Source organism: Leopardus geoffroyi, chromosome A1 (genome assembly GCF_018350155.1).
Source record: "Leopardus geoffroyi isolate Oge1 chromosome A1, O.geoffroyi_Oge1_pat1.0, whole genome shotgun sequence".
NCBI classification, from domain to species: Eukaryota; Metazoa; Chordata; class Mammalia; order Carnivora; family Felidae; genus Leopardus; species Leopardus geoffroyi.
The window spans coordinates 5,856,486-5,869,763 of record NC_059326.1 but is presented as its reverse complement, the minus strand read 5'-3'; the positions used below and the strand labels follow the sequence as shown (position 1 = coordinate 5,869,763).

The 13,278-nt window shown below is 38.6% G+C and overlaps 1 protein-coding gene across 7 annotated transcripts in view; it reads left to right on the top strand.

Annotated features, from left to right (window-relative positions):
* LOC123588772 (phospholipid-transporting ATPase IB-like) overlaps nucleotides 1–13,278 on the top strand; it is a 213,065-nt gene that overhangs the window by 118,375 nt on the left and 81,412 nt on the right. For all 7 annotated transcript variants that reach the window (XR_006708109.1, XM_045460446.1, XM_045460364.1 and 4 more), the window contains 2 exons: nucleotides 6,421–6,531; nucleotides 12,282–12,356. Coding sequence is in view for 6 of the 7 variants with exons in the window: in XM_045460446.1 (XP_045316402.1) it covers nucleotides 6,421–6,531; nucleotides 12,282–12,356 (186 nt within the window). In the remaining variant the exon portion in view is untranslated. The remainder of the gene's footprint in view (nucleotides 1–6,420; nucleotides 6,532–12,281; nucleotides 12,357–13,278) is intronic.

The window sequence follows — 13,278 nt, the reverse complement described above, 5'->3', positions numbered from 1 at the left end:
GTGCTCATCCCAAAAGGTACCCTCCTCAATACCCATCACCCACCTTCCCCTCCCTCCCACCCCCCATCAACCCTCAGTTTGTTCTCAGTTTTTAAGAGTCTCTTATGCTTTGGCTCTCTCCCACTCTAACCTTTTTTTTTTTTTTCCTTCCCCTCCCCCATGGGTTTCCGTTAAGTTTCTCAGGATCCACATAAGAGTGAAAACATATGGTATCTGTCTTTCTCTGTATGGCTTCTTTCACTTAGCATCACACTCTCCAGTTCCATCCACGTTGCTACAAAAGGCCATATTTCATTCTTTCTCATTGCCACGTAGTACTCCATTGTGTATATAAACCACAATTTCTTTATCCATTCATCAGTTCATGGACATTTAGGCTCTTTCCATAATTTGGCTATTGTTGAGAGTGCTGCTATAAACATTGGGGTACAAGTGCCCCTATGCATCAGTACTCCTGTATCCCTTGGGTAAATTCCTAGCAGTGCTATTGCTGGGTCATAGGGTAGGTCTATTTTTAATTTTCTGAGGAACCTCCACACTGTTTTCCAGAATGGCTGCACCAGTTTGCATTCCCACCAACAGTGCAAGAGGGTTCCCGTTTCTCCACATCCTCGCCAGCATCTATAGTCTCCTGATTTGTTCATTTTGGCCACTCTGACTGGCGTGATGTGATATCTCACTGTGGTTTTGATTTGTATTTCCCTGATGAGGAGCGACGTTGAGCATCTTTTCATGTGCCTGTTGGCCATCCGGATGTCTTCTTTAGAAAAGTGTCTATTCATGTTTTCTGCCCATTTCTTCACTGGGTTATTTGTTTTTCGGGTGTGGAGTTTGGTGAGCTCTTTATAGATTTTGGATACTAGCCCTTTGTCTGATAAGTCATTTGCAAATATCTTTTCCCATTCCATTGGTTGCCTTTTAGTTTTGTTGGTTGTTTCCTTTCCTGTGCAGAAGCTTTTTATCTTCATAAGGTCCCAGTAATTCATTTTTGCTTTTAATTCCCTTGCCTCTGGGGATGTGTCCAGTAAGAGATTGCTATGGCTGAGGTCAGAGAGGTCTTTTCCTGCTTTCCCCTCTAGGGTTTTGATGGTTTCCTGTCTCACATTCAGGTCCTTTATCCATTTTGAGTTTATTTTTTGAATGGTATGAGAAAGTGGTCTAGTTTCAACCTTCTGCATGTTGCTGTGCAGTTCTCCCAGCACCATTTGTTAAAGAGACTGTCTTTTTTCCATTGGATGTTCTTTCCTGCTTTGTCAAAGATGAGTTGGCCATACGTTTGTGGGTCTAGTTCTGGGGTTTCTATTCTATTCCATTGGTCTGTGTGTCTGTTTTTGTGCCAATACCATGCTGTCTTGATGACTAGAGCTTTGTAGTTGAGGCTAAAGTCTGGGATTGTGATGCCTCCCGCTTTGGTCTTCTTCTTCAAAATTACTTTGGCTATTCGGGGCCTTTTGTGGTTCTATATGAATTTTAGGATTGCTTGTTCTAGTTTCGAGAAGAATACTGGTGCAATTTTGATTGGGATTGCATTGAATGTGTAGATTGCTTTGGGTAGTATTGACATTTTGACAATATTTATTCTTCCAGTCCATGAGCAGGGAATGTCTTTCCATTTCTTTATATCTTCTTCAATTACCTTCATAAGCTTTCTATAGTTTTCAGCATACAGATCTTTTACATCTTTGGTTAGATTTATTCCTAGGTATTTTATGCTTCTTGGTGCAATTGTGAATGGGATCAGTTTCTTTATTTGTCTTCTGTTGCTTCATTGTTAGTGTATAAGAATGCAACTGATTTCTGTACATTGATTTTGTATCCTGCAACTTTGCTGAATTCATGTATCAGTTCTAGCAGACTTTTGGTGGAGTCTATCGGATTTTCCATGTATAATATCATGTCATCTGCAAAAAGTGAAAGCTTGACTTCATCTTTGCCAATTCTGATGCCTTTGATTTCCTTTTGTTGTCTGATTGCTGATGCTAGAACTTCCAACACTATGTTAGACAACAGCGGTGAGAGTGGGCATCCCTGCAGTGTTCCCGATCTCAGGGAAAAAGCTCTCAGTTTTTCCCCATTGAGGATGATATTAGCTGTGGGCTTTTCATAAATGGCTTTTATGATCTTTAAGTATGTTCCTTCTATCCCGACTTTCTCAAGGGTTTTTATTAAGAAAGGGCGCTGAATTTTGTCAAAGGCCTTTTCTGCATCGATTGACAGGATCATATGGTTCTTATCTTTTCTTTTTATTAATGTGATGTATCATGTTGATTGATTTGCGAATGTTGAACCAGGCCTGTATCCCAGGAATGAATCCCACTTGATCATGGTGAATAATTCTTTTTATATGCTGTTGAATTCGATTTGCTAGTATCTTACTGAGAATTTTTGCATCCATATTCATCAGGGATATTGGCCGGTAGTTCTCTTTTTTTACTGGGTCTCTGTCTGGTTTAGGAATCAAAGTAATACTGGCTTCATAGAAGGGTCTGGAAGTTTTCCTTCCCTTTCTATTTCTTGGAATAGCTTGAGAAGGATAGGTATTATCTCTGCTTTAAACGTCTGGTAGAACTCCCCTGGGAAGCCATCTGGTCCTGGACTCTTATTTGTTGGGAGATTTTTGATAACCGATTCAATTTCTTTGCTGGTTATGTGTCTGTTCAAGCTTTCTATTTCCTCCTGATTGAGTTTTGGAAGAGTGTGGGTGTTTAGGAATTTGTCCATTTCTTCCAGGTTGTCCAATTTGTTGGCATATAATTTTTCATAATATTCCCTGATAATTATTTGTATCTCTGAGGGGTTGGTTGTAATAATTCCATTTTCATTCATGATTTTATCTATTTGGGTCATCTCCCTTTTCTTTTTGAGAAGCCTGGCTAGAGGTTTGTCAATTTTGTTTATTTTTTTCAAAAAACCAACTCTTGGCTTTGTTGATCTGCTCTACAGTTTTTTTAGATTCTATATTGTTTATTTCTGTTCTGATCTTTATTATTTCTTTTCTTCTGCTGGGTTTAGGCTGCCTTTGCTGTTCTGCTTCTATTTCCTTTAGGTGTGCTGTTAGATTTTGTATTGGGGATTTTTCTTGTTTCTTGAGATAGGCCTGGATTGCAATGTATTTTCCTCTCAGGACTGCCTTTGCTGCATCCCAAAGCATTTGGATTGTTGTATTTTCATTTTCGTTTGTTTCCATATATTTTTTAATTTCTTCTCTAGTTGCCTGGTTGACCCACTCATTCTTTAGTAGGGTGTTCTTTAACCTCCATGATTTTGGAGGTTTTCCAGACTTTTTCCTGTGGTTGATTTCAAGCTTCATAGCATTGTGGTCTGAAAGTTTGCATGGTATAATTTCAATTCTTGTATACTTATGAAGGGCTGTTTTGTGACCCAGTATATGATCTATCTTGGAGAATGTTCCATGTGCACTCGAGAAGAAAGTATATTCTGTTGCTTTGGGATGCAGAGTTCTAAATATATCTGTCAAGTCCATCTGCTCCAATGTATCATTCAGGGCTCTTGTTTCTTTATTGACCGTGTGTCTAGATGATCTATCCATTTCTGTAAGTGGAGTGTTAAAGTCCCCTGCAATTACCACATTCTTATCAATAAGGTTGCTTATGTTTATGAGTAACTGTTTTATATATTTGGGGGCTCCCGTATTCAGCACATAGACATTTATAATTGTTAGTTCTTCCTGATGGATAGACCCTGTAATTATTATATAATGCCCTTCTTCATCTCTTGTTACAGCCTTTAAAGTCTAGTTTGTCTGATATAAGTATGGCTGCTCCAGCTTTCTTTTGACTTCCAGTGGCATGATAAATAGTTCTCCATCCCCTCACTCTCAATCTGAAGGTGTCCTCAGGTCTAAAATGAGTCTCTTGTAGACAGCAAATAGATGGGTCTTGTTTTTTTTATCCATTCTGATACCCTATGTCTTTTGGTTAGCGCATTTAGTCTGTTTACATTCAGTGTTATTATAGAAAGATACGGGTTTAGAGTCATTGTGATGTATGTTTTATGCTTGTAGCAATGTCTCTGGTACTTTGTCTCACAGGATCCCCCTTAGGATCTCTTGTAGGGTTGGTTTAGTGGTGACGAATTCCTTCAGTTTTTGTTTGTTTGGGAAGACCTTTATCTCTCCTTCTATTCTAAATGACAGACTTGCGGGATGGATTCTTGGCTGCATATTTTTTCTGTTCATCACATTGAAGATCTCCTGCCAATCCTTTCTGGCCTGCCAAGTTTCAGAAGAGAGATCGGTCACGAGTCTTATAGGTCTCCCTTTATATGTTAGAGCATGTTTATCTCTAGCTGCTTTCAGAATTTTCTCTTTATCCTTGTATTTTGCCAGTTTCACTATGATATGTCATGCAGATCGATTCAAGTTACGTCTGAAGGGAGTTCTCTGTGCCTCTTGGGTTTCAATGCCCTTTTCCTTCCCCAGTTCAGGGAAGTTTTCAGCTGTTATTTCTTCAAGTACCCCTTCAGCACCTTTCCCTCTCTCTTCCTCCTCTGGGATACCAATTATGCGTAGATTATTTCTTTTTAGTGCATCACTTAGTTCTCTAATTTTCCCCTCATACTCCTGGATTTTTTAATCTTTTTCTCAGCTTCCTCTTTTTCCCTAATTTTATCTTCTAGTTCACCTATTCTCTCCTCTGCCTCTTCAATCCAAGCCATGGTCGTTTCCATTTCATTTTGCATCTCGTTTATAGCGTTTTTCAGCTCCTCCTATTCCTTAGTCCCTTGATCTCTGTAGCAATAGATTCTCTGCTGTCCTCTATACTGTTTTCAAGCCCAGCGATTAATTTTATGACTATTATTCTAAATTCACTTTCTGTTATATTATTTAAATCCTTTTTGATCAGCTCATTAGCTGTTGTTATTTCCTGGAGATTCTTCTGAGGGGAATTCTTCCGCTTGGTCATTTTGGATAGTCCCTGGTGTGGTGAGGACCTGCAGGGCACTTCCCCTGTGCTGTGGTGTATAACTGGAGTTGGTGGGCGGAGTCGCAGTCAGACCTGATGTCTGCCCCCGGCCCACCGCTGGGGCCACAGTCAGACTGGTGTGTGCCTTCTCTTCCCCTCTCCTAGGGGCAGGATTCACTGTGGGGTGGCGTGGCCCATCTGGGCTACTTGCACACTGCCAGGCTTGTGATGCTGGGGATCTGGCGTATTAGCTGGGGTGGGTAGGCAAGGTGCACAGGGGTAGGAGGGGCAGGCTTAGCTTCTCCTTAGGTGATCCACTTCAGGAGGGGCCCTGTGGCAGCGGGAGGGAGTCAGACCTGCTGCCGGAGGGGTGGCTCCGCAGAAGCACAGCGTTGGGTGTTTGCGCAGAGCGAGCAAGTTCCCTGGCAGGAACCGGTTCCCTTTGGGATTTTGGCTGGGGGATGGGTGAGGGAGATGGCGCTGGCGAGCGCCTTTGTTCCCCACCAAACTGAGCTCTGTCGTCCCGGGGCTCAGCAACTCTCCCTCCCGTTGTCCTCCAGCCTTCCTGCTTTCCAAGCAGAGCTGTTAACTTATGACCTCCCAGATGCTAAGTCACGCTTGCTGTTGGAACACACTCCGTCCGGCCCCTCCACTTTTGCAAGCCAGACTCAGGGGCTCTGCCTTGCCGGGTGGGCTGGCTGCCCCTCCACCGCCCCGGCTCCCTCCTGCCAGTCCGTGGAGCGTGCACCGCCTCTCTGCCCTTCCTACCCTCGTCTGTGGGCCTCTTGTCTGCACTTGGCTCCAGAGAATCCGTTCTGCTAGTCTTCTGGCAGTTTTCTGGGTTATTTAGGCAGGTGTAGGTGGAATCTAAGTGATCAGCAGGACGCGTGGTGAGCCCAGCGTCCTCCTACGCCGCCATCTTCCCTAGAATCCCCCTGTGTTTGTTTTTTAAGAATTAGGCAGAACAGCTGCTTCTCCTAAACTCAAAGGAATAGTCTTGTAGGTGGCTGTCCTTTGTGTAGTCTCTGTGTGCCTGGGTGGACCTGTGGCTGGCATGGGATAGGATTCCTGAGGTACTCTTCCTATGTTACCATCTTGGACCACCAGACCCTGCAAGCTTTCTTTTCTTCCTCTCACCCACCCCTAAGGTGCCACACCAAGCCAGTCACTAATGCAGGAGACTGAAATGATTCATGCTCAGGCCCCCATTAACAGGCTATTTCACAGCAATGATAATACTTTAAGCCACATTTTGTTTTCCTCCATCTTGCTTTGACCCAAGAGCAGCTTTGACTGCAGAGAAGATGTTATGCCATGGTGTGTGCCATTTTATACTTTTCCAAGAATGAGTGTTAGCCCAAGAACTGTAAATGGACATTTTCCTATTTCTGCCCCATCTGTCTCCAGTCTTTTGTATGTATTCTACAACAGTGGGTCTAACAAATACTTTGCTGTTTCATTTGAACTTGCCCTGACTGTTGTTTCCTTCTTTTAGTTTAGCTACTTGGAGAAGCTTCTGTTGGTTCATGGAGCTTGGAATTATTTTCGAGTGACAAAATGCATATTATATTGTTTCTACAAAAATGTCGTGTTATATGTTATTGAGGTAAGAAAAGATATGCTTTCTTTCATGAAAAAGTTAGGTCTTTCTTTGACATCATGTATGGTAGTTTAGTGTTTTGTTTTTTTCCCCATATTTGTATCATTTAAATTACCATTACACAATTCTGCTTTAGGTTTTTGCTCAAAGTTATTTGGTAAATTTGAGTCTTCTAACCACCATCCTGACTTAAAAAAACATTTGTATAAGCCTTAAATTTGGCTATGGAAAAATATTTTTTAGTATTTTACTTTGAAATAATTATGGATTCACAGGAAGTTCCAAAAATATTTTTTAGGAGGTCTCATGAAACAGTCACCCAATTTTCCCCAAAGACAATACCTTGAATAACTCTAGGACATGATCAAAACCAGGATATAACTGAGATTCATACTTCACAAGCTTTACCCACACTTGTGTGATTCTATGTACTTTTATCCATGTGTAGGTTGATATAACCATCACAGAAATCGAGACAGACTACCCCCACCTCGGCCCCAATGATACAGACCTGTTCCATCACAAGGATCCCACTCATGCTACCCCTTTATATCCACATCCATCCGTAGCTTCTGACCGTGACTAATCTGTTCCCTATCCCTATCCTTGTTCTTTCAAGAATGTTCTAAAAGTAGGGGTGCCTGGGTGGCTCAGTTGGTTAAGCATCAGAAAAGATCTTGATTTTGGCTCAGGTCATGATCTCACAGTTCACAAGATCAAGCCCAATGTTGGACCCTGCACTGACAGTGCAGAGCCTGCTTGAATTTCTCTCTCCCCCTCCACATGCTTTCTCTCTCAAAATAAATAAGCTTAAAAAGAAAGAATGTTATAAAAGTAGAACTGTGTAGTATATAACCTTTTGAGATTGGATTTTTTTTTAGTATAATTCCCTTCAGATTAATCCAAGTTGTTCCCTGTATCAATCATTTGTTCCAGACCATAATATTTATCACCCACTTATTGAAGAGTATTTGTATAAAGATTTTGGGCAAACATAAGTTTTCACTTATTTAGGACAAATGTCCAAGAGTAGTTTGTTTTTTTTTTTTTTTTTTTTAAAGAAACTCCCAACTATTTTCAATTCCTAGCAGCAAAGTATCTGTTATTTTGTTTCTCTGGATCATTCCCAGCATTTGTATTATCACTATTTAGTATTTTAGCCATTCTGATAGATGGTTAGTGGTATCTCACTGTGGTTTTGTTTTATTTTTATTTTATGTTAGAGAAAGAGTGTGAGTAGGGGAGAGGGGCAGAGGGAGAGAGAGAGAGAAAGAATCTTAAGCAGGCTCGACTCTGGGACTTGATCCCATGACTCTGGGATCATGACCTGAGCTGATATCAAGAGTTGGACACTCAACCAACTGAGCCACCCAGGCAGCCCCCTCATTGTGGTTTTAAATTGCATTTCTGCAGTGGCTAATGATGTTGAATATCTTCTCATATACTTATTTGCTATCAATACATCTTCTGAAATGTGTCTTCCCATCTTTTGTCTAAATTGTATAAAAATGAAATTGATTTTTTATTGTTAATTTTTGAGAGTTCTTCCCATATTTTAGACAGTCCTTTGGCAGATACGTAGTTTGCAAATATTTTCTTCCAGCCTGTATCATGATGTTTTGTCATATTAATAGAGTCTTTCAGAGTATAAGAGTTTTTAATTTTGAAGTGGTCCAATTTACAAATTTTCCTTTTATGGATCATGCTTTGGTTCTGTGTCAAAAAACTCTTTGCCTAGATCTAGATTCCAAAGACATTCCTCTGTGTAGTTTTCTAAAAGTCTTGTGTTTTACACTTAATGTCATGATCCATTTTCAGTGAATTTTTGTGCCGAGCGGAGGGTTTAGATTTTCTATTTGTTTTGCCCATGAAATTCAATTACTTCAGTGCTGTTTGATGAAAAGGTTATCCTTCCATTGAATTGGTTTTCTACCTTTGTAAAAAATCAGTTGGGCAAGTAATAAAGAAATAGGAAATATCAACAGAGTATAACTAGTAAGGAGATCAGATCAGTAATCAAATACCTTCCTGGCAAATTATACCAATCGTTCAAAGAAGAATTAAAATCTACCTCAAACTCTTCCAAAAAATTATAGAGAAAGAAACACAAACTCATTTTATGAGTCCGGCATTACTATAAAACCAAAGCTACATTACAAGACACTAGAAAACACTACAAGAAAGCTACTTACCTATATCCCCGATTAATACAGGTGCAAAAATCCTTGGCAAAATATTAGCAAACTTGAATTCAGCAGCACATTAAAAAAGGAATAGAAACCATATCCTGGAATGCAAAGATGGTTCAATATATCAAAATCAGTCAACAAAGGAAAAAAAAAAAAAACATCATCTCGATGCAGAAAATGCATTTGATGAAATTCAACACTCTTACATGATAAAAGCATTCAACAGACTAGAAAGAAAAAAAAATTCCTCAACATAATAAAGGCCATATATGAAAATCCCATAGCTGGTATTGTGCTCAGTGGCGAAAGACTAAAAGTCTTTCCTCTAAGATCAGGAACAAGGCAAGGATGCCTGCTCTCACCACTTCTATTCAACACAGTACTGGAAGTCCCAGTAAGAGCACTTGGGCAAAAGAAAAAAAAAAAAGAAGAAAGGAAGGAAGAAAGAAAAACATTCAAATCAGAAAGGAATAGGTAAAATTATCTCTGTTTACAGAGGACAAGATCTTATATGTGGAAAATCCTAAAGATGTCAGAAAATAATTATCAGAACTAATAAATTCAATAATGCAACAGGATACAAACCAACATACAAAAATGTTGTATTTATATACACTAATAACAAACTATCAAAAAAGGAAATTAAGAAAAAAATTTCATTTATAATAGCATCAGAAAGAATGCTTAGGAATAAACTTAACCAAGGCGGAAAAACACTTGTACACCAAAAACTACAAAATATTGCTGAAATAATTTGAAGATACAAATAAATGGAAAGACATCCCATGGTTATGGATTGTAAAAGTTTATATTGTTAAGATGACAATATTACCCCATACAAATGCAGATTTGTATGCAATCCCTACAAAAATCCCATGTTTTGGAGAAATAGAAAAATGCATCCTAAAATTCATACAGAGTCTTAAAGCATCTTGAATAGCCAAAACAATCTTGAAAAACAACTGATTAGTCTCATACTCCCTAATTTCAGAACATATACAAAGTTACAGTATTTAAAATGTGTTTTAGTGGCATAAAAACAGGTATATAGACCAATGGAATAAAATAAAGAATCCAGAAATAAATCTTAGTGTATATGGTCAAATGATCTTTGAAAACACCAAGGTTACATAATGGAGAAAGGATAGTCCCTTTAGCAAATGCTAGTGGGAAAGCTGGATATCCATATGCAAAATAAATAAATAAATACTCAAACACTTACCTTACACCATTTACAAAAGTTAACTGAAAATTAAGGACCTAAAAATAATACCTAAAACTATAAAGCTCTTATAAGAAAATAAAATGGAAAATCTTCATGACATTGTGTTTGACAATAATTTTCTTGGACATGACATGAAAGCACATGCAACAGAAGCAAATACAGACAAGTGGTTCTACATCAAATGTTAAAACCTCTGTGTTGATTGTGACAATCAACACAGTAAAAATACCTACAGAATACGAGAAAAATACTTGGAAATTACATATCTCATAAGCTAATGTCTAGAATAGTGAGCTCCTACAACTCAATAACAAAAAAATCAATCTGAGATAAAGTTGGGTAAAGAACTTGAACAGACATTTCTACAGAGATAGTATATAAATGGCCAACAAGCATGTGAGAAAATGTTCAACACCACTAATCATTGGAGAAATGTAAATCCAAACCATAATCACGTATTACATCAATTAGGATGGCTACTATTAAAAAATAAAACAAAACCCCCAGAGAATAACAAATGTCGGTGAGGATGTGGAGAAAGTGAACCCTTGTGAACTGCAGGTATGAATAAAAATTGGTGCAACCACTATGGAAAATAGTATGATGATTCCTCAAAACATTAAAAATAGAATTACATGATTCAGCAATTCAACTTCTGAGTATGTATCTAAATTTTTTTTTTAACATTTATTATTGAGAGAGAGAGAGAGAGAAGAGAGCAGGGGAGGGGCAGAGAGAGGAGGAGGCACAGAATCCAAAGAAGGCTCCAGGCTCTGAGCCGTCAGCACAGAACCCGATGCGGGGCTTGAACTCACAAACCGCGAGATCATGACCTGAGTCGAAGTCGGACACTTAACCGACTGAGCCACCCAGGTGCCCATGAAAGCAAGAATCTTGAAGAGATATTTACACACCATGTTTAATGCACCATTATTTACAATACCCAAGCAGAAGCAACCCAAACGTCCAGTGACAGATGAAGAGATAACCAAAATGTGATATATAAATACAATGGAATATTATTCAGCCTTAAAAGGAAAAGTAAATTCTGACACATACTATAATATGGATGAACCTTGAGGACATTGGCTAACTATGAGTCACACACAAAAAGCCAAACAGTGTATGATTCCACTTACATGGGGTATCTAAAATAGTCAAATTCAGAGAGACAAAGGAGAGTGTTGGTGACCAGTGGCTGAGGGTTGAGGGATATGGGGAATTGTTCGGGGGTACAGAGTTTCAGTTTTGCAAGATGAAAAAGTTCTGGAGATTGGTCGCACAACAATGTGAATATACTTAACGTTACTGCACTGTACACTTAAAATTGGTTATAGTTCTTACCACAATTAAAATAAGTTGGACATACTCATGTAGATACATACTATGTGTTTCTGGGTTCTCTACTCTAACTCCTTGATTTCTGTGTCTGTTCCTCTGCCAACATCACACTGTCTTGAATTCTGTAGCAATACCATGAGCCTTAACATCAGGTAGAGTGAGTCTTTTCACTATATATTTTTAAAATTGTCTTAGTTATTCCCAGTCCTTTGCCTTAAATTTTTCTATTCGAGTATAAATAATATACATTGTTATATTAGTTTGAGATGTACAACATAGTGGCTCAACAATTCCGTCCGTTACTCAGTGCTCATCACGAGAAGTATAGTCTTAATCGCCTTCACCTATTCACCCATCCTCTCATTCACCTTCCCTCTGGCAAGTCCCAGTCTGTTTTCTATATTTGAGGGTCTGGGTTTTTTTGTTGGTTGGTTGGTTGGTTGGTTGCTTTTGTTTCTTAAATTCCACACAGGGGTGAAATCATACAGTATTTGTCTTTCTCTGACTTATTTCACTTAGCATTATACAATCCAGGTCCATCCATGTTATTGCAAATGGTGGGATCTCACACTATTTCATGGTTGAGTGATATTCCATTGTATATCTACCACCTCTCCTTTATCCATTCATCTACTGGTGAATAGTTGGGCTGCTTCCACATTTTTGCCATCATAAATAATGCTGCAGTAAACACAGAGGGGCAGAGATCTTTTCACTGAAACAATGCATTATTGGACAATCAGATCTAAGCATTTCATTGAAATTGTTATTGTTCTTTCTCTGTCAAAAAATAAAGAATGAAATAAAAATTCTAAAATAAATGAACTGCCTTTCTGTGAAGCTCAAACACTCAAGCTTGATTTTATTTACATTCTGGCAAAATTCCATTTGATGACATGGGAAAAAAAGAATGATAAAGCATAGTATTTTAAGTACTTCAGTGAATGGAAACATTTAGGTCAGTATTGATACAAAACTTCATGAACTTTCTTCTCTTTCAGCTTTGGTTCGCCTTTGTTAATGGATTTTCTGGGCAGATTATATTTGAACGCTGGTGCATCGGCTTGTACAATGTGGTAAGCATTCCCTGTCTCTGATAGCATGCGAAACTTCAGTGACATTCCTTTACTGTTTACGTCTGGGAAGTGTATCTAAGTCAATCATCTGTATACATAGCGGGCAGCACAAATACATCTTTAGAGCCTTTGTTGCTGCGACACATCCGCAGAAGCCCAAGCTCTCCACACATGGTTTCAATCATAGCAGATCATTCTATAGCAACTGCCTTAAATTTGTACCAATGTATTTTGATAATACATCCAAAATCTCCTTACTGAATGCTTGCACAATGTTTTCAGGCTTTTAAGCCAAGTAATTATTATTGAACTCTACCTCAACCAATTCCATTTAATACATATAATTAATATTTATCTATCTTTGTATATGTGGGTGTGTGTTCATAGTGTAACTCCATGGCCTTTTAAACCTGGAAGAAAATTTGTCCTTTTGTAAATATATCATCCTGTGTTTGTATGAAATGATGAATTTGATATCGAGTCCTATGTTAAGAATAAATGTAATAAATAAATGGAATTTTCTACAACTAAGCCATCCCATACCATTACTTAACTCATTTTAAATTCAAACACTGGGAATAAACAATATGGTTAAGTTCATCTTAAAATTTTTGGTTTATTTTTCTTGTATTATTAATTCCACTTTAAAGATTAGCAGTTAGGGAAGCCTAGCGTAAAAAATAGGCTCCCAGTGAGCATATCATGACTTTTCTTTTGTACTGCACTGTCACAGTCATGTTACCATCTGGATGCTGTGTGCCTTAGTCCCTAAAATTCTGTCTTCTAGGAACTTAAACTCTGAAACAGCACAGACACAAGTCCCGGGCCAGAAGTCATTAAGTGTCCAATAATACAAAGATGTCTAGTGCTAGGAACAGTTACAAGTCAACTCCAGGCGCTTCTGGCTAGTGCACTACACCGA